Genomic DNA, 25,632 nt, shown 5'->3' with positions numbered 1-25,632 from the left:
CCTTTTTACCTCTTCTTGCTATAGGCTCTTGTTCTTGTATCCTTCCCCTGCTTTCTCCTTAGCCATACTTGTAACAACTGCTGCCTCACCATGGGTGTCAAGGGTTCAGCTTACTTTAATTCCATCTTCACGCTTATTAATCTTTGTGTCATGACATTTGTCATTGCAGTAGGTATGTCATATGCAGATATTGGCAACTGGAACACAGAAGGTGGATTTGTACCCTTTGGAATACCAGGAGTCATCTCTGGAGCAGCAACTTGCTTTTATGCCTTTGTTGGCTTTGACAGTATAGCCACAGCAGGTGAAGAGGCGAAGGACCCAGCCCACTCTATTCCCAGAGCTACACTAGTGTCTATGAGTGTGGTAACAGTGGGATACATCATGGTGGCTGCTACACTTACCCTCATGGTGCCATACTACACTCTGAATCCTGCTGCTGCCCTCCCTGATGCCTTTGCTGCCCATGGTGCCCACTGGGCTAAGTATGTAGTGAGTGTTGGTGCCTTATGTGGCATGACCACTACACTCTTTGGGTCACTATTCAGTCTTCCTCGCTGTGTGTATGCCATGGCTGCAGATGGTCTCCTCTTCTCATGGCTAGCTCGTGTCTCAGACAAAACCAAGGTATGAACAGTAAAGTTGATAGTATTAAATGTGAATGCATGTTTTTAGCAACTGAAAATTTTCAAATATTTTTGATAATTGTGCATCTGTTGGTACCATTATATAAGATATAAAGGACTCTGTTTGTGCATTTGGGGCTTGACATTAGCTTTTGATCTTACTTGTATGTTTAAGTGAGGAGATCTTATATTTCAGTTTGTCCATACCTTGTAATTAGTTGTTTGAAGATGTCCATTTAGAGAACCTGTATTTAAAAATGCCAGTAGCATTGTAGTAAGTAAACAAAATGTTGAGCATAGATGAAACAGAAAGATTTCACTTACTTGCTCAAGTTGAATTTTGGCAGTTTAATACTGTAACAGGCTTAGCAATCATTTACAGCATCAGTTTTATGTAAGTACATGGGAAAGATTAGTTTTCTGAAGGATGTTAATTTCTTCAGGATGACTTTGCACTTACTAATATACAAGCCTTGCATATGTTGATGTACCTTCATTCATCTGTATTTCATTATAATCCATACTAGGAGATATGTGAATTAGATTTTTGTGCTGAGGATGAATGTAGAAAAGGTTTTAGCAAAAGGTAAAAAGCTGTATGCAGCTATTTTAGATCTAGAGAAAGAGTATGACAGAATTGAGTGAAATGCTTTATAGGATTTTTATGGGTGCATGGGAGTAGAGTGTCAACTGTTGGATGCTTTGAAAGCCCTCTGTAGAGGAGCAAATGCATTGTAAGATTGGATAAAGGATTGAGCAAAAGTTCTGGTATATATGTTTGTGTGAGGCAGGTCTGTGTAATGTCACTGTGGCTTTTTAACATGCTCATAGAAAACTAGGGAAAATGGATGTAGAGATGGAGTGGTATGATGGTCAACAACAAGCTTGTTTGCTTCATGATTTAAAAAAGAACAGCAATTAAAGTCAGAAGATAATTCAGAATGAGTAGAAATAACTGGTAGTTATGCAGGAGAACTTTGAGGAGGGATATGAGGAAGAATTTCTTCACCAACAGAGTTGTGAACACTTGAAACGAAAAAGAGGAGAAACTGATATGAGTAGCACTAGAAGACTAACTAGCTTGTATGATAAAAATATAAGGTAAGAGTTGGGGCACCACAGTTATGATTCTCCTTCCCCTTTTGGACAAGTAGGTAATAGCCATTCTGTTTTGGAAAAACAAGATGCATGCACGAGGCTCTCATTATGATGTGTTGTCACAGTTCTGTCTCCTTGTTTTGTCACAAGTGGATGCATCTAACACCACCACATTTGAGCCTGAGTTATTGTGAGATCACTGCAGTTTTTGAGCAGGATACTGTTTGTCTTGCTTAGTTAGGAAAATGTGGGGATTAGATGAATAGCATCAAAGGAATATGTGCTTCTTAATGTTATCATATTATGCAGTATTGTAAGTATAGTGAAATGTAATTTTCTTTTCTACCTTATTTTAAGTTGAGGTATCTTTGGAAGTAATATGTGGTGAACACAAGGTAAAAGGCTTGGTATTGTTTTCCTTGGAATGAACACTTGATCTTTATCAACCATATGATACTTGTTTTTTCAGAAGTTTAATCTCCTGTTTCAGATACAACTTTCTTGTGACTAAATTTTCATTTGTTTAGTTGTTTGGCAGAAGAAAGTCTAGCATTGTTATTTTAATATCCTACTTAAAATTTTTTTTTATCTAAGATACTTTGTAACTGTGTAGATCATGCTATCTGTGTAGAAGTTCACAGTCATACATTGTAGGTGTTGTCATGTTATAATTGTCAGTTCTACCAAAAGTTTGTGGAAATTGTATTGGTTACACATTTTTCTGTTAGATAATTTTGATGTATTTTTCTTTACTGAATATGCCATTTCTTGCATCCACAGGTGATTGACATGCACAGAATTTTCTGCCAATACTTTGTTTTTCATTATTGTGTACTTTAATGTGAAGTTCCAGTAATAACACTTAAGGCATTTGTGTGAGCATCTTGCTTACATTTGATGGTAACACAAGTTACTTGCAACCTAAAGAAGGAAGCCTGGATATGAATAGATAAATCTCACACAAGTTTAAGAATCCCATGTGGAGTGTAAGAGAAGGAAAATTGTAGAACTAAGTACTGTATATGTATAAAGAATTTGAAAATAGTAATATGAATTGTATGTACCTTGAGACTGTATAGCAAACCAAGTAGAGAGAATTGTGAATGTCATGGAGAAAAAGGAATGTGTAGGGGAAAGTAAAACACAAGGGGAATTTACTTCCCAATACTTTTTTCATGTTAGAGCTTCCCAGGGTAAGAGTATCAGTTGACTGGATTCTTTCGCTCTGTTGAAAAACATACACTGATGATTTTATCACATGTTCATTCTGGAAACATGAGTGCAGTTGCAAATAGCAGATGCCAAAAGTTTTTGTCGTGCTAACCTGTTCCTTGCCACCAGGTTCCTGTTATCACACTCCTGTTGTGTGGCTTCCTGTCAGCTCTCATTGCTTTGCTCTTTGACATCGAGAAACTGGTGGAATTCATGAGCATTGGAACTCTCATGGCCTACACAATTGTCAGCGCGTCTGTCATCATCCTACGCTACCAACCTGGTTTCAGGTATTAATCCTGACTTTCCTTTAATTGATGGCCCTTGTCACATAGACTGCTGCATCCAGTTGACTTTTTTCTTCTTCCAAGTGACACATTCCCCTTTTTTCAGGTGAGACACTTCTGTAGTGTCTTTTCTGCATATGACAAGTATGCTTACTTCCAGTAATACAGTATACAGATTTTATTTTTCAAAGACCTTAGTTTAGGTGATACAGTTCCTTAGCCAAAGTGACAGTGCCCATGTTCCAGATGACAGTCGCAAGGTTGTTCCTACATTCCAGGTTTCACAGTCCCCAAATTTCCAATAACACATTTTTTTTTAGTTTTATATGATGATGTAGCCTGGTTCTAGATGACAGTCCGTAGATGTAGGTAACATAGCCTCCTTAATTGCATGAGGTATAATCCCTTAATTCAGGTGACATAATTCTTAGTCAGGTAACACATCTCAAAATTTCATGTGACACAGTCACATGAAATTTTGTCCTCTGGTATTAGAAACATTTCTGGAGGCATTGCTTGTAGGTCACCAGCCATTAATTGATTAAATGCTTGTAGTCTGTTTTAGGAGAGATTTCTGAAAAATAATCTTTTTTTTTTTTTGTATGTTTAGAACTTACATTTCTCCCAAGTATGCTGTGGATTATTTCTGCAGGGTATCTTTTTATTAAGGACTGCACTATTGAAAATGAGATGTTATAGGTAAAAGGTAACCAAGCATTTCTTATGGGTTTTGAAATGACAGAGAACATGATTACATAATCAGTCTTCTGTTCTGAACGCTACCTCGCTAATGCGGGAGTGTTTATATATACAACCCAGGGGATCGAGGAGGAAGGATACTGCCTATGTGTATTCTAGTTGTTGTAGAAGTTGATGACTAAGAGAGGGCACAAGTTTGGGGCTGAAAGTCTTCCCCTTGGGGTTTACTTTATGGTAGTTGCATTTTGGGCATGAAGGGTCTTGGAATATGTTTAAACAGTGTTTGTAGTGATGGGTGATGGCAAAAGCATAGTTGGGAGAGTGTTACTCATGTTTGTTTGAGGAATGTGGTATACTAATGATGTATGTCTGGCGAGTTGCAGTTTGAGACTTTAGTTTGGAAGTTGGTTGTGTAATGATTGTTGAGTAATTTCAATGTGTATGAATTTTTAGTAGATAGTAGTTGGGAGGCAGCCACTGACCAAGGAGGTATATGACTGGTACTACCCACCTGATTATTGGGAGGGTTAGTAATGGCTGTGTAGTGAGTCAGCATTTTAGTGGTTTTCAAGTTGCACTCTTCTTACCTGTAGCTATCTTTTCTTTCTACCTCACTCACAGATGGACTACAGGCATTCTGTCCACAAACAAACAATCTCTCTGTGTCACACTTAGCACTTGAAATACACTTGCACAACTCATTCTTTGTACCTTTAGATTTTCCTGCACTGATGAGCACCATTGTTAAATTTGTGAGGGATGGGGGAATGTCTTTGAATAAACGGTTGAGGTTTGAGAGAAGAGTAATCTTTTTATTTCTAATTGAGTATTGGTGGTTAGTTAAAGATTAGTTAGGTTAGGAGGGGTATAGTGCTGTAGTATAGAATTGGGTGACAATCATGTTGAGGTATGTCTGTATTGAAAGAATTTTTTTCATTGCAAAGATGTTGAGTGTTTAGCAGGATTCAGGGTCAGGCTAGTTGGGGTGTGAGTTTGAATGGAGAAAAATTGGAGGAAGTGAAGTGTTTTAGGTACCTGGGATTTGACATGGTGGTGAATGGAACCGTTCAAGCAGAAGTGAGTCGTCAGGGTGGGTGAGGGGAGGAAGGTTCTGGGAGCACTGGAGAATATGGAAAGAGAGGTCATTTTCTGGTAGGGAAAAATATTGGTATGTTTGAAGGTATATTAGTTCCAACAGTGTTGTATGGATGGGAGGCATGGGCTATAGAAGAGGATGCGCAGAGGAGGGTGTAAATGAAATGCTTGTGGAGGGTTGGAAATGAAACTGGGCCAAGAAGGAGCATAACTGGAGCTGATTTCAACATATTAGTGGTTGGAAGAACAATGCTGGCTTTCACTTGACACAGGGACATTTTCTGCCTGGCTAGCAAGCTGTGATTGGCTAAGGGGTAATGACACAGAGATGACAACACAAGTGTACAGCCCATGGATGGGTGTTAGCATAGCTTACAAGATAGTGCTTGAAAAATTCCATTATGGATAATTTCCCACTAAATGGTATAAGCTTGAAATGCATTTCATTTCTTTCAACAGTATTTTGACTAGAAATGGATGAATACAGCTTACAGGTAGTATTATAGTGCATGGAATAATAAGAAAATAAAAAAGAAAGTTCTGTATGTATACCAAAGCTTTGATGTTTTTTGCTTACAAAATATGATAAATTTGATCAGTAATTACAGTAGATTACATCTGGCTTTAGACACTTGAAGGAGAGGCAAAGGTTCATCAGTAGACATTGACATCATTTGGCAGGACATCAGAAACAGATGATGGGCCAGGAACTTGATTCAGAAGTGAGGAAGAGGCATTTTGAGTGGTGGGGTTTTGTAGACTTCTTTCAGCATTATCTGCCTTAGTAACATTGGTTCATATCTGAGCAGGTTTTCCTATTATTCTTAAGCTTTCATTATCTCTAGCTCACTGATAAATGTATGGTGTTCAAGCCCATTAACTTGTCACATACTTTCATCATGGAATCTTTTGGCACTGTCACTACTGTGTTCTCAGTGCAATCTTTATCGTCACTGCCATTATGCTTCTCGGGATTTGATATGATTTCTGCAGTCTCCCCACTTGTCAGAAAATGCCTGTCAGGAGTGCTCACTATCTTTGTTATGGTAGTTGTATGGTGAGCATGAACGACCTTAGGATATGCTTCACTGTCAGGAATTATCACTGCAACACCATGGAGGTCTGTGTGGTAGAAGAGGGTTAAGACCTCAGGGAAGGCCAGATGAACTTGTGTAGTCCCATATTTGGAGTGATGGTGTATTATCTATGCTGAGAGAGTTTCTTCAGGATGGATTTACTTTGATATCTCTCTAAGCATGTAATCTGTGGTATGTTTATATTATTTAAGACATGTAGATTTTTTTCAGCCTTTATGCTTAAGCCGAATTTCATTTTATGTATTTATGTGGCTAACTATTTCATTTTCAGTTCGACTAATACTTGATAACTTGATTATAGAATACAGAATCATTTCTAAATGCAGTCCTGGCCTATTCATTTTTCCAGATATCCCACTGCAAAGGATCCAACAGTAATTTGACACAATAAAGAGCTTTTCCACAATTCAATGTACCATAGTTTTGTAAGTTGTAAAACATTTATTACAGGTGCAACATTAAGAGTCCTTCCCACATGCAAGCAGCGACACCCACCCCAGGGGCTCTGCCTACCCCTACTACACCTATGGATGATATCAGCAAAGTAAGTTGTCCTCAGGTCTGGTGAAGGACAATATAAATTGCCTACATTATTGGCACTGTTTATGAAGTAATGCATATTTTTTGTACTATCAGGTGGAATTATTCTTGAAAAGAATACAGGAATTGCCTGAAGCATGTTATTCCAAAATGATGCCTTAAAACATGGAACGCAGTATCAAGAGAGATCACACACTGTAACTTAATAATTTATTTTGCTATACCTATTTCCATTTGAGAATGTGAATGGCATAGTCAGTGGATACCTTTTCTGGGATAGTATAATGTGAATAAGAGCTGCACATTGTAGAATTAACTTTTGAGGGTAGTAAGTTTATCAAACCCAGATAACAATTTGCTGAGGAGTCTGGTTGACTAAAGATTAAGTGAATTCTGAATATAAAGCCAAAATCCTACTCTCACAAATCCTACTCTCACTTTTAAGTTTCCTAACCAGTCCTCAATTTGTACACTGGAATGGGATTACCATATTAACTTCATTCATATATGTAAGAACAGAAATGTATATGCTAACCTCTTTCATGTCAAACACAAGTTTGAGATAAAACTGGAGCATGGAATATGCTGAATGATTTTCTTATTGATTCAAAAGCCTGATTATTAGTTATATTTAACACATGGTCTGATCATCAGACTTATGCAACCATGATTCTTTACTCTCATGTATCATTTATGAATTTGCCTGCTTAGATTTATACAGATACATATGAAAAAGTTCATAACATATCTACATCCATTTACCTTACAAAAGTTGATTAATGAATTTCTTCCATACCTGTCATAGGTTTAAGTTGCAATTGAGATGGAGGTAGTGAAAGAAAATTCACTGCTGAAGGCTGTACTTTGTTGAATTCTTTAGTTATTGTTTATGAATATTTTTTAACCATAGTCAAACTTCAGATCAAACATCAGAGTGAAATGGTTGAAATAAAATTGGAACATATGATTAATCTATTTTCTTGTGCAGGGTGATGGTGAGGGTGGTGAACTGAGGTCATCATTCCGGTGGCTACTGCGTATGATAGGGCAGCGGGAAGCAGGGTTGGTGGTCACCTGGGCAGTAGTCATCTTCACCATAAGCAGTTCTGCTCTGTGTACCCTGCTGCAGTTTGGGGGTAGTGCCCTTGCCTTACCATATCCTGCAGCCTGGGCTGTCATTATCACCATCCTTCTAACTGTCTTGTTAGTCTTCAGTAAGTATAACAGTTATTGTGATATTACCTCAGTGCTAATTTTTCTGTCATACTCTTGCTTATATGATAAACTAAAAGAAGATGTAGCTTTCTTGCACATTTCTATTGTCCCATGTGACTTCCCGTATATATGCTAAAAACATCTTTTATCATGTTTTATGCTCAGAGATCTAAGTAGCTCATATGATATGAATAAATTGAGTGACATATGTATAACTTCAATTTTTGACCTGTAGCTCAAAGCCACTTTGCATTTATTCTCAGTGAAACGAGGAAGTTGATAGCTAATGTGAATGAAAATCAGATTATCAAGTTTAGCAGAGGGAAGAGACAGGTTGATTTGAGTTTGACCATGTAGAGGTCATGGAGGAAATGGAGTGGTATTTGAGGTAGATACTTGGGAAGTGGACATAACAGTGGACCTATGGGAGCTAAAGTGAATTACAGTGCGGATAAGGGAGCAAAGTCCAGGTGAACTGTGGAGTGTATGCAAAGAGAGGTCCCTGTCTATAAGGGCAAAGATGGGTACATTTGATGGTATAGTAGTCTGAGCTGTATGGATTCAAATTGTGAGCACTACATACAAAAGAATGGAACAAGCTGGATGTGTTGGGAATAAAATGCTTGAGGACAGTGTGTTTGGTGTGAGGAGTGTTGATCATGTAAGGAATGATAGTGTTAGAGAGATGTGGTTGTAAACTTAATGGTATGATTGAGAGAGCTGAGTAGGGTTTGCTATAAAGATTTGGATATATGGAGAGGATGAGTGAAGAGAGAATGACTAACAGAATAGTCAAAAGTGGAAGGGGCAAGGAAGAGTGGGAGACCAAAAAGGAGATGGATGGATGGAGTGAAAGAGGCTTTGATTTATCAGGGCATGGAGCGTGAGGTATTTATGGGATAAAGTGAGCTGGAGCAATGTGGTATATAGGGGATGGTTTGCTGAATAGGCTGAACCAGGACATATGAAGTGGTCACTGAAAACCACAGAAAGATCTGTTGGGCTTGGCTGTAGATTGGGCTCTGATTTTGGTGCATTATGACAGCTAGAGTTTGAATTTATATGAGCAAATGAAGATGTTCTTCATTTATTCATGGAACTACCTTTCTAGTAAAGGATATGGGAGACTACCAAGAAAAATTATTTTGTACTGTAGTTGCATTGTACATTTACTGTTACAGATAAGATTTGTGTGTTTACATTTAACTCCATTCTTTCGTATTTGCCAATACTTATCCTCATGCCATGTCCAGTATGCTAAAGTGAAACATGCGTTACCATGCTAATGACAGTGCTTCTTATTTTTTTTGCTTTATTCTTGTAGTTGATTTGTTTGTTGGTGACAGGTTTCTCTATTCATCCGTCCTCCTTGACTCGCCTATTATTTCCACTCCATCTGATCAAAAACCTTTAGCTTCAAATTTTTGAATACCTGGAAACCATATCAGTTTTTTTTGCTGTATCTGTCTACCTCTTCATTGGTCTACTTTATCTCCATCTGCCTTCAATATCTCTGGCATACTTCTTTTTGACCAGTCTGTCAACCATATATCTGTGATCATACTCTCTGTAGAAGCTTTCAACTATGTGCATTTCTTTTGAGTTTAATATTCCCTACGTCCTTTTCATGACTTTATTCTTTAGTGAATCAGAGAAAGTTTCTGTCTATATTTTTTTGTCTATCTCTCTGACGCCTGTCCCTTCAGGAACTCACTCAAGGGGGTGGCCACAGCAATAGTGTCCATAACTAGTGAGCTCCAGTGCTGTTTCTTAGCCTTTAATGACTCACCCTTAACAGGCCATTGGCAGAGGACCAGTTTAGTGCAGTGTATGCAGTGGCTCCTACCTAATGTTTCTAGCAATTGCTTCTACCTAATGTTCCTACCGACTACTTCTACCTAATGTTTCTACCTAAATGTTCCTACCAACTACTTCTACCTAATGTTTCTACCTAAATGTTCCTACCGACTACTACTATCTGTTGCTCCTACCATTTTGCCAAAAGGCAGGGCTAGCACATAGTACTCACCACAGGTAATCTAGAGTTATGAAGAATGAGCTGTGTGAGTCAAGTGTTGTCAAGTGTTGTGTGTGACAGGGAGAGAGATTTTGTATTTGTGGACAGATTGCTGGCAGTCCATGTGTAGGTGAGGCAGAAAGAAATGACAGCTACTTAGGTCAGAGGAATGTAACTTGACAACCAATGAAGTGTTTTCTCACTATGCAGCTATCACTAACCCTCCTGATAACCAGGCAGGTAGTATTCGTAATATACCTCCCTGGCCATTGGCTGCCTACCAACTACTACCTACCAGAGAAAGTTATCCACCTGTATCCCTTGTACTTGTTTCTACCTATCCTGACTTTTAGAAACTTGAGTTTTATATCCATACTTTGAAATGAGATAGCGCTTCATCATGCAGTTTCTTGCACCTTCTATACTTCAGTTTTCTATTTACCACAGAGAAAGCATGGCCACAGACTTGCTTATATCAGAAAAAAGGAGAAATTTAGGGAGACTTGATTATAGATTAAGCATAGTGGATTTGATAATCTATCAAAGAAAACTGTTAAAATAGTGTTTATAACAGATAACTGATTAAAAGAAAAGATGTATAATTGAAAATAATACTTTGAAAATAAGAACTATTGGTGAATAGAACAAGCTGAGTAACAAACTGTTGAATGCAAAGAACAAGGTAATCAGGAGACCATAATGGAAAGGAGAGGTTAAGAGACTGTGCTTCATGAATAAAAGACACTTTCTTTATGATACAAAATAGTTAATTGCAATCGGGTAATCACAAGCATAAACACATGAGAAAATTGTAAATTTAATATGCCACTTTTGTTCTGAAAATAATAGTTACTATTTTGTGATTTATTTCATTGCAGGTGTGGTGGTAATTATGGCCCACCATCAGAACCAACTAGTGCTGAGTTTTAAGGTACCCTTGGTTCCACTAGTGCCCCTCACCTCCATCTTCTTCAATGTTGCCCTCATGGTTCACCTCAACCCCATGACATGGATTCGCTTCATTGTTTGGATGGTTTTAGGTGAGGTCTGTGTGGAAATCATGTCACCTGAATATCATTGGGCGACCTTTTATTAGGGTGCCTACTGTTTTATATAGATAATCTGTGTTGGGTTCCAGTTTGCATGTGTATGATGAATTTTGTGTAGGAGCATTAGAATATTATCTTGATGGCTGTAGAACAATTTGAATGAGAATTCTACTCTTTAACTAGGTGTTTGTAGAAAATGTCAGTGTGGAACTTTACTTTTGTAAAGTCCCAATGAAATATTAGGGTAACATGTACATGGAATATGGTTTCACATTTTTGGCATTGTTATTAGTTTAATTGAATTTTAGTTGGAAATCTGTTTTGTCAGCAAGAGGAATTAGAGGTACCCTACCTGTCAACAGACAACCTATAATTACGCAGTACAACATAATAATCCAGACATTAGAAATCTGGAAAGTCATGGGAAGATTTTTTTCAAGATAAAATGTATTATTGATAGGAGTTATTTTTATTATTTCTGTTAAGTTTGCTGCTATTGTAACATTGTACAGATACCTGATACATAAGTAATAGCACCATAGATACTCTGTCATTCTGGTGAGAATTCCTTGGTGTCATTCTGATGAGAATTCTTTGGCTAATCTTAGTGCATAGGAAGGTAAAATTAGGACTTTATATTCTGAAATAATTCAGAAATCCAAAAAAATAATAACACCGATGTTTAGATCCCAGATATTCCTGACTTTTTATGTTTTTCTTGCATTTTTCACTTGAGAAGTACAGTGGGATTATGGAGAATATGGACTTTCTGTTTACTATATTTTTATAAGGAGTGTCTTGACATATGGATTACCCAGGTCTCTCTTCCTAGGGCAGATGTTCCATTCAGATCCCCAGGTCTCTCCTCCCAGGGCAGATGTTCCATTCAGGTCCCCATCTCCCACCCCAAAAGAAAGAGACTGAACCTGCTGCTTTCACATAATCTTTCTCACTAGTGACATTTAATTTTTTCATACACTAAATCTTTTCATGATAAGGAAACTTGGCTAAATCTTTAGTGTGTTCCTATTTTCCTATTCTTTTGACAGACAGTCAGCCTTTTCATTCATATGCAGTTGTTTCTCAGATTACTCTCAAGGTACTCCTAAATATGCCTCAACTTGGGATTGGCCTTTACTTTTTAGTTCCCTCCCATAAAAAAGAAGTCTGCCTTCATTCTCAAAACTTTTTATTTCCATACTTCATATACAGTATCATTTATAACAGATTGGTTGTTCTTCATTTCTCAAAGACCTTATTTTGCTCATTTTACTCTGACATGTACTTTTCTTGTTGGATTAGGTTATGAAAAACTATGTCTTTTACAATGATTATAAATCTTTTGTAATCAGTTTGAATCTCTCTAAAGGTAGATGAAATGTCTCATGTTAGTCTTTAAGAATAGTGCAACTTTTGTGTAGATTTTCTTTTAGTTACAGATTTTTTTATGACTAGTGAACCTTTGGAACACTTTAGGTGGATACACCTTTGTCTCATTCTTTTTGAACCTTTGGTACACATTAGGTGGGTACACCTTTGTCTCATTCTAGCATTTGATACATTGCTCAGATACCTGGGCTTAGGTTAGGATCTCATTTAGAGAGTTTAGGTAAAAGTTGCTTTGCATCTCTCGGTGTTATTCCTCTCAAAATACTCAGGTGTGTCTTCAGGTACTTTATACAGTCTGGTATAATGGCTCTTGCAAGCTGATTAGAATAAGATCTACTCCTAATAAAGTAAACTTTTACATATAAGGTTTTTTTTCTTCTATATTTATATTTTTTAGTTTTCCTTTTTGGAGACTTTTTTTCCACCCCTAGAGGGAATTCCGGAGGGGAATGGGATTTGGAGATAGTTAAGGTCTCATCCAGTTCTGTTCCCTCTTCCATAGATAGATACATAGATTTGTAAGGTCTCATCCAGTTCCTGTTCCTTTCTTCTTTCCTGGTAACTTAGATACATGAAAAAATAGACTTTCTGTTAGAAGTTATTGGTGAGAAGATGTGGGATACATGGTGAGAAAAGGATGGAGAGGAGAGGGATTATGCTGGTGGGATGTCACCTGCTTGTCACTTATAGTGGTATCTTTAAATATTCTGTGTAGATTATGAACTGACATAAGTGAGGTCTTGCACACACTATGGAAAAGTCTCTCTCCTCTCTCAAAAAGGATTTGTGTCTCTTCCCTGAACAGTAGGCACTGTCATCTTTATTAGACAACCCGGCTTCTTTTAGTGTTACTTGCAGGTCACACTGACACTGAGTTGGCATGGCAGAGAAACTTCCTTTTATAGATATCTCTTTTTCTCTGCTTGATTGATATACTTAGTACTAGCAGATCCTCTTTTTTTTCCTACCTTTTTGCTTAGAGGATCCTCTTCATACATGTCTCTGTTCTTGTTGGATCCTGTTTCTATCCCCCTCTCCTGGTGGATCCTGTTCCTTCCCATCACTGCTCCCAATGGATCCTGTTCCTCCTTTATCTCTACTTTTAGTTGATTCTGTTCCTCTTCATCTCTACTCCTAATGAGTCCTGTTCTTCTCTCATCTCTACTTTTAATGGGACCTGTACCTCCCCATCTCTACTCCTAGTGGATCCTCTTCCTCCCACATCTATAAACCAAGTGGATCCTGATCTTGCCCCATCCCTGCTGCCTGTGGATCCTCTTCATTCCTTATCTGTACTCTTTGTGGACCCTGTTCCTCCCTCATCTTTACTCCTTTGTGGATCCTGTTCCTCCCCATCTACTACTAATGGATTTTGTTCCACCCCCATCCCTGCTCTCAGTGGATCCTGTTTCTCCCTTCTTTCTTCTCTTCATGGATCCTGTTCTGGCCCCATCCCAGTTCCTGGTGAATCCTGTTCCCCCTCCATATGTACTTGTAGTAGATTGTGTTCCTCCCCAGTTCAGATCCTAGTGGATCCTGTTCCTCCCCCATCTCTGCTCCTAGTGGATTCTGTCCACCCTGTTTCTACTCCGATTGGATACTTTTCCTCCTCCATCACTCCTTGTGGTGGATCCTGTTCTACTTCATCTCTACTTCTAGTGGATTGTATTCCTCCCTTATCTTTACTCCCAATGGATCCAGTTTGTCCCCTTCTCTACTTCTTTGCATTATTGGAGTCCTTGTGCTAATCACTGATAGATCTGTGACAAATGTCAGGTGGATTGAGAGCTAACTGTGTCCTTTACACACTCCTTTTGATAAATTAAGATCTTTTATTCACACAACTGAGAATGGTCAGGACAACTCAAGAATGAATTGTTTAGGACAACTTCGGAATTAAGGTGTAATGTCTAGCAAGGAAAATGTGTTTGGTATTGAACTAGGCTTATATTCTTACTTGAATATAAAGATTGTGATTCTGATGTCTTACTCTATATTTTTTTTTATTAAACAAAGCATATTTGTGTTAGATGTAGGTTAAGAAAAATTAGGCTGGATTGTTTACTGTCTTTACCTTTGGCTTCATCTTGTTAATATGCATGAAATATTACTGGCAATAAATGATATCTCATAAAAACACAGGTTAGTGATAATGGGAGACCAGTTCATGAACTAAACTTGCAACTACCATAACAATATTGTTATTCATATAGGTGACTTGGACATGCAATGAACTTGCAAGTGCCTTGTCAGTCTGTCATGCTTTAAGAAAAAGATATAATTTTCTCCACGTTCATACTACTGTTGTGGTTCACATTAGACAGATATTTCATGGTAAACATTCCTGCCATACCAAAGCATGAATTAATTTAAGTGTATATGAGGAAAGTGTATTCAGTAACTGATTACAAGAGGGCTTTGTTTGATAGCGAACTTTGTAGATGAATTGTTGAACCCAGTTGGTTTTCACTAATAATTTATAGTGCATAAGATAATTATAAAGCCCTAAAGAAATTGATTTTCATATGCATGAGGGTATCATGAACATATTTCACTCATACTTGACATTCACTTTAACTGTATTAATCCTAAATTTGCAACCACCTGATTAGTAGTTATAGATTATGAGGAAAAAGCATGCTGGCAGAAAATTGCATCAGTCTCTTCATTAGTGAATGAACTTTAATGGACAGAAGTCTTTTATCCACACACCAACAGGTCTCCTGATGTACTTCTTATATGGTCAACATCATTCTCGTGAAGGGGAACCAGTGAGCAGCTACTCCACCTTGTTAACAGAACCAACACCTGCAGGGAATACTGTGTTTGGCTCAGTCCAACACACTCTCTCTCATGTCACTGCTAAGATTGCTTCTGCTGCCACTGATGACAAAAAGCCCATTGTTGATCAGGAAGAGGTAGGAGACAACGACTTGTAAATGAATGGCGGTACTGTCAAGATTTTTAAGTGCAGTATCACCCAGTCTTGAGGTCTTACAATGTGTTAATAAGCAAAAGCAATGATAATCCAACATTGAAAATCCTTAGAATCCATATACCGGGTTGATTGATCCTCTTTAATCAGAAATGTAACCGCTAAAGCTGCACTTTGTGTTGTTGTTAGCCACAAATGTTATGTAACTGATTGTTCATTTTAGTGGAAATGTGCAATTAAAGATTCCTTGTCTGGTATATAGGTATTCCCTGCATGTCATGCCAGTATTACTTATTACTTTTGCCCGTTATGATATTTATGTTTCAGAAATGAAAATGGGCAAGAAGTCAAGCAGCTTTACTCACAAACTAAATGATATTCACTTACTGATGTTTTAACTGCTCACAAGGCCTTGTAGTTGTGGCATCTGGTAATGGTAAGTCAGGGGGGGTAGCCACCCACTCTGCTTTTATTTTTCAGCAGCTTGTGTGCGGGTGTATTTCTGTTTGTTTTAGATGAACACATTAACTACTTTTCACTTCCAGTTACAGCTGTTCAAGTGGTTATGTTGATGCTCTGTATTTTCATTTGAATAACTCATTCTGGTTTGATTTTTTGCTCTATATTTTCATTTCATTGGTTAATCCTACTGTAGTTTGGATTTTTATTCAAATTGTTAATTGTCCTTTAGCCTGGATTTTTATTTGAATCGTTAAACCTACTTTAAAACCATTTATAACTTCCCAGAAAAATCACAGGACTTACTTTTGTAGTCAGCTAAATTAATAAATATATTCTTTCCCTATGTACATTTTACCATGGTGTATATGTGGTAATATTGAAGGAATTGATGTTGTCAGACTCAGTCTGGATGAAGCTTCACAGTAAGAGGAAAGACATCATTAGCAAGGCTGTATCATAGGGAGTTCAGTCTTTTCAAAGACCTTTTCACCTCAATAGGGTCCACATTTCTGCTGTTGGAAGTAGTGCAGCCTTAGGCTGCAGGAGCCTTTGGAAAGAGATCCTGCCACCAGAATTCTTTCATAGAGGTCCTGGAATAATTGTATATAGGTACTAGAGGAATTCAGTTGTGTTCTGTGTTGGTGCAAGCAGTAATTGTGAAAGGCATTTTAAGATAATATTGGAATTAAGTGACCAGTGGTTGGTATTGCGACACTGTTGTGTCTCTACCTTACCTTTACCTCTCTTCCATGCCCCATATCTCTTAGTTTATTTCTTTTCCCAGATGTTTTGGTTGCTTTCCCATCCTTTTAGAAGGCTTGTAACTGTATGGATCCATAGATGGGAGTTACACTAAAAGTAGGGAGTAGAATTGTATTGTGGTGGTGATATTGATTCTTGACCTAGGGTGTGCTGTTTTTAGACCAGATATCTCCTGGTCAAGGCATGGTCACTCATTGGGTTCTGTCCAAGGCTTCTTCTTTCACTAGGTTCTGTCCAAGACCTTTTCACTCACTGGGTTCTGTCCTGTTAACCTAGGTTGATGTTCATTAGATGAGTAGTTCCCAGAATTTGAACCCAGGGGAAAAGATTTTTTCTTATTTGAAACTTTTCTCAGAGCCAGAGTGTTTGACACTACTTGTAGACAGAGATTCTTTGTTATCTCTCAGAGTCAGAATGTTGGAAACTACTTGTAGACAAAGATTCCTCCCAATAATAGTCAAAGAAAATGCCTCATTCACTCATGTCCACTCTCTACTGTCATGTATAATGTACCAAATCAGAGCCCCCTATCCACAACCAGGAACCACAGACCTTTCTGTGGTTTTCCCTGACTGGTTTAGTCCATTGACAGCACATTTCCCCTGATGTACTACATCATTCTGATTCACTTTCTCCTATGCATGCTTTTGACCCTTGCATATTCAAGCCCCAAGCATTCAAAATAATTATTACTCAATCCTTCCATCTCCACTTTGGTCTCGCCCTTCTCCCTCCACATCTGACACATATATCTTCTTTTTCAACCTTTTCCCACTCTTTCTTTCCACACATCTAAACCATTTCAACACATCCTTTTCAGATCTCTCCACCATACTTTTCTTATAGCCACACCTCTTTCTTATGTAACCATTTATTAATTGCTCAGTCTTCCCTCAACACATTGCAAATTGTCCTCAACTATTTAATTTCCTACAAATCCTTCCTCTTTTTAACATTCTCATCCATAATCCATGTCTTGCATCCATACATCATTAGGATTATTACACTAAATTCACAACACTACAAAAAAGAATTTCAGCATATCCCAAGACCCTTCATGCTCACAATGCGACTGCTATAAAGAAGACACTGAGCACTTTATACTCATTTTCAAAGCACTCTCTGCATATGGACTCTACCACATCACATTGCATTGTGATCTGTGGTTGCAACCTCTGAATGTGGCCAACTTTCTGATTGCTGAAGATCCTTATAAGTATAGAAGGGACTCCTAGGGCAGGAAGAAAGTAAATATTTTTTACTTATTTATTTATGATACTTTGTCACTGTCTCCCGTGTTGGCGGGTTAGTGCAAGGAAACAGACGAAGGAATGGCCCAACCCACCCACATACACATGTATATACATACACAACCACACACGCACATATACATACCTATACATCTCAACGTATACATATATATACACACACAGACATATACATATATGCACATTTACATAATTCATACTTGCTGCCCTTATTCATTCCCATCACCGCCCCGCCACACATGAAATGACAATCCCTCCCCCTGCATGTGTGCGAGGTAGCTCTAGAAAAAGACAACAAAGGCCACATTCGTTCACACTCAGTCTCTAGTTGTCTTGTATAATGCACCGAAACCACAGCTCCCTTTCCACATCCAGGCCCCACAAAACTTTCCATGGCTTACCCCAGGCGCTTCACATGCCCTGGTTCAATCCATTGACAGCACATCAACCCCCAGTATACCACATCGTTCCAATGCACTCTATTCCTTGCACGCCTTTCACCCTCTTGCATGTTCAGGCCCTGATCACTCAAAATTTTTTTCACTCCATTTTTCCACCTCCAATTTGGTCTCCCACTTCTCGTTCCCTCCGCCTCTGACACATATATCCTCTTTGTCAATCTTTCGTCACTCATTCTTTCCATGTGACCAAACCATTTCAAAACACGCTCTTCTGCTCTTTCAACCACACTCTTTTTATTACCACACATCTCTCTTACCCTTTCATTACTTACTCGATCAAACCACCTCACGCCACATATTGTCCTCAAACATCTCATTTCCAGCACATCCACCCTCCTCCACACAACTCTCTCCATACCCCATGCCTCGCAACCATATAACATTGTTGGAACCACTACTTCTTCAAACATACCCATTTTTGCTTTCCAAGATAAGGTTCTCGACTTACACACATTTTTCAACGCTCCAAGAACTTTCCCCCCTCCCCCACCCTATGATTCACTTCTGCTTCCATGGTTTCATCCACTGCCAAATCCACTCCCAGATATCTAAAAGACTTCACTTCCTCCAGTTTTTCTCCATTCAAACTTACCTCCCAGTTGACTTGTCCCTCAACCCTACTGTACCTAATAACCTTGCTCTTATTCACATTTACTCTCAGCTTTCTTCTTTCACACACTTTACCAAACTCAGTCACCAGCTTCTGCAGTTTCTCAACCGAATCAGCCACCAGTGCTGTATCATCAGTGAACAACAACTGACTCACTTCCCAAGCTCTCTCATCCACAACAGACTGCATACTTGCCCCTCTCTCCAAAACTCTTGCATTCACCTCCCTAACAACCCCATCAATAAACAAATTAAGCAACCATGGAGACATCACGCACCCCTGCTGCAAGCCAACATTCACTGAGAACCAATCACTCTCCTCTCTTCCTACTCGTACACATGCCTTACATCCTCGATAAAAACTTTTCACTGTTTCTAACAACTTGCCTCCCACACCATGTATTCGTAATACCTTCCACAAAGCATCTCTGTTAACTCTTATCATATGCCTTCTCCAGGTCCATAAATGCTACATACAAATCCATTTGCTTTTCTAAGTATTTCTCACATACATTCTTCAAAGCAAACACCTGATCCACACATCCTCTACCACTTCTGAAACCTCACTGCTCTTCCCCAATCTGATGCTCTGTACATGCCTTCACTAACTCAATCAATACCCTCCCATAGAATTTTCCAGGAATACTCAACAAACTTATGCCTCTCTAATTTGAGCACTCACTTTTATCCCCTGTACCTTTATACAGTGACACTATGCAAGCATTCTGCCAATCCTCAGGCACCTCACCATGAGTCATACATACATTAAATAACCTTACCAACCAGTCAGCAATACAGTCACCACCTTTTTTGATAAATTCCACTGCAATACCATATAAACCCGCTGCCTTGCTGGCTTTCATCTTCTGCAAAGCTTTTACTACCTCTTCTCTGTTCACCAAATCACTCTCCCTAACCCTCTCACTTTGCAAACCACCTCGACCAAAACACCCTATATATGCCACTCTATCATCAAACACATTCAACAAATCTTCAAAATACTCACTCCATCTCCTTCTCACATCACCACTACTTGTTATCACCTCCCCATTTGCCCCCTTCACTGATGTTCCCATTTGCTCCCTTGTCTTACGCACTTTATTTACCTCCTTCCAAAACATCTTTTTATTCTCCCTAAAATATAATGATACTCTCTCACCCCAACTCTCATTTGCCCTCTTTTTCACCTCTTGCACCTTTCTCTTGACCTCCTGCCTCTTTTTATTTTTTTTTATACATCTCCCACTCAATTGCATTATTTCCCTGCAAAAATCGTCCAAATGCCTCTCCCTTCTCTTTCACTAACAATCTTACTTCTTCATGCCACCGCTCACTACCCTTTGTAATCTGCCCACCTCCCACGCTTCTCATGCCACAAGCATCTTTTGCGCAAGCTATCACTGCTTCCCTAAATACATCCCATTCCTCCCCCACTCCCCTTACGTCCTTTGTTCTCACCTTTTTCCATTCTGTACTCAGTCTCTCCTGGTACTTCCTTACACAAGTCTCCTTCCCAAGCTCACTTACTCTCACCATGCTCTTCACCACAACATTCTCTCTTCTTTTCTGAAAACCTCTACATATTATGCTACTGAATGGACTTGCATAATAAAAGTGACATTTTGCCCTGATGTTTTTGGTTGTCATGCACTTGTAAACAATGGGTTGCCATATGCCAGGGTACTGACCTGGCATCCACAGCCTTTGGTCATCAACCACTTGTAGTTTCCAAAATAACCTACTTAACCTTTGTAGTATGCTGAATGGTATAATTTGTGGTTAACCATGAAAAGGGAAGTAATAGATTGCAAAATGATAAAGTTTTGGTGTATACAGGTATGTCTAACACAGCATAAACTGATAATCTTTACCATTAATTGCAGCCTGTAAGTCGACTTGGCTCATTGGTCAACCTTGACTACTAAAAATCTGATTTACACATACTCTTACTGTATGAGTTTACTTTCTAACTTTGAACAAGCCAATATTGAGGCATCATGAAATCATTTGGTGTTTACATTTGTTGTCGATGAGACTTAACTGAACATATCCATTATTTTAGCTGCCACATGTAATGGAATCTTACATATTTTGGAAAAGGTAAATCTGTGGCATTAGTAACAAATGCTGCAGGTAAGTACCATAATAGTGCTATATGAGTAAGTTAAATCTAAGATTGTGTCTGATGAAGGTGGCTCAGTCTTATTTTTGTGTTTGCCATTTTGTACTGTCCTATAATTCAATCCCTAGTTTTAGAAACAGAAAATAAGCTTGAAAAGATGACTTATAGGCCGCAATTTACCGTATATGAATAGGGCTATGCATGCAAAGGTGCTGAAATATAATTCACATGAAACATTATAATTGGATGGAGATGTACATATTTCATGTCAAAAAATGTGATGAGCACTGTTTTATAAGAAAAAATTATAAAAGAATGCCTAAAATTAATTTTTAGTATTTTTAGAAATAATATACCTTTATTTAAACAGATTTGAAATGTAGAAATCTAAGTCAGATGTTAAACTAGTGGATCCATTAGAAAATTCATATTATACATCAGTAAATGTTGAATCTTTATGTTGTTCAGCCTCTTGTAAATTTCTTATACATATATCACTAAGATGAATATATTTTGATAAATGGAATTTCTAAATACAGTAATGTGTATATGATAATGTGAATCATAATTTTTGCATATTGTTGGTAGATGTGAAAGTTTTTCATCTCTGAAGTCATTGGATATATTTAAGAATTACTTTTAATGAGAGCAATGCAAGTAGGCAGCTGAAAGACCTAACATAGATTTTTATTTATAGGTACGTATTGATCAGAAAACTGTCAGAATTTGTTTATTATATAAAAATTTAATCACTCTCTTTGCTGCTGAATGCTACACTTTCTAGACTATTCAGTGCATTCCTTATGAGCTATAATAATGTTTGTAGATATACTTTTGGAAAACTTTATGAAAAAATGACTTTCAGAAAAGATGTTTCTTCTTGTCCCTAGTAACATTAATGTCAGTGAAGTGTGTATTGCAGAGTGTTTTTATTAAAAAAGAAAAAATGTATGATCTATCAAACTAACATATTATCTTCTTAGTCATTTAAAATGGAAGACACTGTCAATGAAACTTGTGTCCACACTTCCAGTTGATTTAATTTTGAGTTGTAATGACCAACATGGAAAGGGGGTCTTCATCTTGTGTGTTTTTCTTTCCTTTCCTATTGTTGTCATTACAAATTAGTAAATCAATATTTATAATGTTATTTTTGTCAAAACTATTATGCTGTCATATGTCTATATAAAATTTGTTGTAATATTATTAGGTAACCTCAGGATGCCTGGAATGGGGTTCCAGCACCCTCAAGGCTGCACTCCATGCAGAAGCAGGGAAATGATGGTATCTTCTGGAATTAGAATATTACTTTCCATCCATGTCACTGAGGAAGTGCTAGAAACAGATGAAGGAAGGCCATGTTTGCTCACATCCATTCATTAGCTGTCATGTTCAGTGCACCAAAACCACAGCCGTCTGTCAACAATCAGGTCCCACAGATCCATGGTTCACTCCAGCCACTTTGCAAGCCCTGGTTCAGTTCACTGAGAACATGCCAACCTCTGTATGCCACATCATTTCAGTTCACTATATCCCATGCACATATTTTACCCACAGGCATGTTCAGGCCCCAATCACTCAAAAACTTTTTTACTCCCTCCTTCCATCTCCACTTTGGTCTGCCACTTTTACTTGTTCCCCCACTATGATACAAATGTCCTATTTGTCAACCTTTCCTCACTCATTCTTAAAATATGCCCTGTCACCTTTCCTCACTCATTCTCAAAATATATCACACCTTCCTCACTCATTCTTAAAATATGTCCTATCACCTTTCCTCACTCATTCTCAAAATATATCCAAATCATTTAAACATATCCTCTTCAGCTATCTCAACCACTCATTTTATTAAGACACTTCTCTCTTACCCTTTCATTACTTACTTGATCAAACCACCTCACACCACATATTGTCCTCAGACTCGCATACATTCTTGGCACCCCCTCTCTGTTCTTTCTTTTGGAAAAGCAAATCAGGAGGGAAGAATTTCCGAGCACCAGCTCCTGCCCCTTTTAGTTACCTTCTATGACACACAAGGAATACATGGGCATTATTCTTTCTCCCCAGTTTGCCTTTCAGTCATTAGGTTAGTGATGATGGTGTATAGAATTTGGATTTGAATTGTGATTACTTCTAATGTTGATTTAGTTTGATGGTACAATACAGGGATGGGAAATAATTTCAAGTGAGATTTTGAAGTTTGGATTCCATGTACTGTGTGACTGCTGGCCAGTTTGCTTTCCTGTAGTTTAAGTAAGCCTTCTTTGGTAGCTGTGTGGGTTGGTCAGGCCAGGTGAATGGCTAAGTAGTCTGAGAACATTTTGTGTAGTGTGTTCAAGGAGGTCCTTATGTGCATTGTGCTAAAGATAATGCCTAGCTTGGTTGGCTGCTTGAGGCAGAGTTCAAAGTTTGGTTGGCTATATAGGTTGATTTTGATAAAAGGATCCAGTTGTTTATGAATAGTTCATCTTGGGATGTGAGAGTTAAGCCAAGTGGGAAGATGGGCAGTGAAATCTCCAATGTGATATGTTTTGTGTATGTTTGTTGGGCTCTCCACTATATCTGGGAAGTCTTGTGGTGGGATAGGTATGCAGGTATTAATTTTGTAGTTAGTAATTATTTCTTGTGGGTTATATTTTTAGTGTTTTGTCATTGTCTGTAGTCTTTGTACTCTGAGTGGTGTGTGGTGTTGAAGAGTGGTATTGTTTGGTGGATGAGTTTCATGAGTCCCTCTGAGTCCTTGTTGGCTGTCATATGTAGGGTTGGGTAGTTGTAGAAAGGTGGGAGGGAGGATATGGATGTGTCAGGTTTCTTGGATGAGGGTTATGTTGATGCTGCGTTCTCAGAGTAGGCCGATTGATTATGTCTTTGTATTTGATGCATAAGATCTTTCCTGGCAAGAGAAGGTTGGGCGACCCACCTATGGATGGTACTCACCCTGATAGGATGGCACCTGCTAAGACAGAAGGACCAATTACATTAATACAAAGGTTGATATAGGCATATTGTATTTGTACTCTGAAAATATATAGTATTACATGTAAACTGGTTTCTTATAGAATCCCAAGTTTCAGTTGCAGGGACCAGGTAATTTCATCACAAGTTACACTGTATGGCTCTAGAAAAAGTAATGCTTTGCTGAAATAGATATAGTGTGTCTTTAAATTCCATCTTGAAATATTATTACCATAGTTGGGCTTCTTTTACACTTATTAGCCTAGCTCTTCACAAAATATTTTCATATCACGATCTCTCATTCAGTTACCACTAGCATCCTTCAACATATCACCATCAGTTTTAACTTGTGGATTCCTAGGAAGTATTATGTTTATGTTGAGGCATCAGTCGATGATGACAGGGGCAGCATAGTGTATGGGAGCACGGCACACTGGGCAGGTGGTTAGTGAGGTGGAACAGACACTGCAGGAGTTGAGATGTGCACAGGGCATGAACACTGCCGCCACTGGTCGGTCCAGGCATACGCGACACATCAGCACCTCTTTCACCTCCTCCAGGCGGGCCTCCAGCCTCCTCTTTTCTGCCTTCAGTGATGCCAGGTCAGGAGTGCTAAGGGAGACTGGAACAAGGATGGAGGTAACCTCAAGAGTAACGCAGAATTCTCACCAAACTCGTACATCAGCATACAAGTTAGAAATAAAACTTAGCGTAATGAAAGGTAAAACAAACCCTTCAATTAAACCACCACAGTTTATCTTAAGTGGTGGATTCATATACTACTAAGAGGAAAAAATAATCTTAATCCTGAAAGGCAAAATTGACTTTTGTTTGCTGAAAGTAACTGAGTTAGACTTTTGAAGGAAATCCACAAGTGTACAGTTCACATACATATATATGTCATTACCCAACTGTTTGTAGTTTTGGTTTTACCATGATTGAAAAGTCACCTTCAGCACAGGTGTATCACTGAAGTAAAATCTTGTTGAAGAACTTCTTAGTCCAAAGGAATCCATCATTTCCCTGAAATTGATTTTAATACAGCCTTGCAGTTGCAGGAGCCCCTAGAGAAGGGGTCTTGGGGTTAAATGTTATATTTTTTCTTACTTGATTGTTGTTTCCCACATCATCAAGGTAGTGCCCAGAGGAGGAAATGAGATGGTTGAGGACAATATGTGGTGTGAGGTGGTTTGATCGAGTAAGTAATGTAAGGATAAGAGAGATGTGTGGTAATAAAAAGAGTGTGGTTGAGAGAGCAGAAGAGGGTGTTTTGAAATGGCTTGGTCAAATGGAGAGAATGAGTAAGGAAAGATTGACCAAGAGGATATATGTGTCAGAGGTGGAGGGAACGAGGAGAAGTGGGAGACCAAATTGGAGGTGGAAAGATGGAGTGAAAAAGATTTTGAGTGATTGGGGCCTGAACATGCTGGAGGGTGAAAGGCGTGCAAGGAATAGAGTGAATTGGAACGATGTATACCGGGGTGGATGTGCTGTCAATGGATTGAACCAGGGCATATATTCATATATACACATGTACATAATTCATACTGTCTGCGTTATTGGATTACGTGTTAATTGACAGGCGTGCGAAAGAGAGACTTTTGGATGTTAATGTGCTGAGAGGTGCAACTGGAGGGATGTCTGATCATTATCTTGTGGAGGCTAAGGTGAAGATTAGTATGGGTTTTCAGAAAAGAGGAGTGAATGTTGGGGTGAAGAAGGTGGTGAGAGTAA

At 38.4% G+C, this 25,632-nt stretch overlaps 1 protein-coding gene across 1 annotated transcript in view; it reads left to right on the top strand.

Annotated features, from left to right (window-relative positions):
* The window catches only part of LOC139762363 (cationic amino acid transporter 4), a 43,468-nt gene extending 19,480 nt beyond the window's left edge, over positions 1 to 23,988 (top strand). The window contains 6 exon segments of the mRNA XM_071687130.1: positions 63 to 627; positions 3,066 to 3,226; positions 6,565 to 6,658; positions 7,643 to 7,868; positions 10,765 to 10,926; positions 15,043 to 23,988. Of these exon segments, the coding sequence (XP_071543231.1) occupies positions 63 to 627; positions 3,066 to 3,226; positions 6,565 to 6,658; positions 7,643 to 7,868; positions 10,765 to 10,926; positions 15,043 to 15,263 (1,429 nt within the window). The 3' untranslated portion in view covers positions 15,264 to 23,988.
* Positions 23,989 to 25,632: the final 1,644 nt, after the last annotated feature.

This window comes from Panulirus ornatus, chromosome 43 (genome assembly GCF_036320965.1).
Source record: "Panulirus ornatus isolate Po-2019 chromosome 43, ASM3632096v1, whole genome shotgun sequence".
NCBI lineage: Eukaryota > Metazoa > Arthropoda > Malacostraca > Decapoda > Palinuridae > Panulirus > Panulirus ornatus.
Note: the sequence above shows the minus strand (reverse complement) of the source record. Positions and strands in the feature narration are given on the sequence as shown.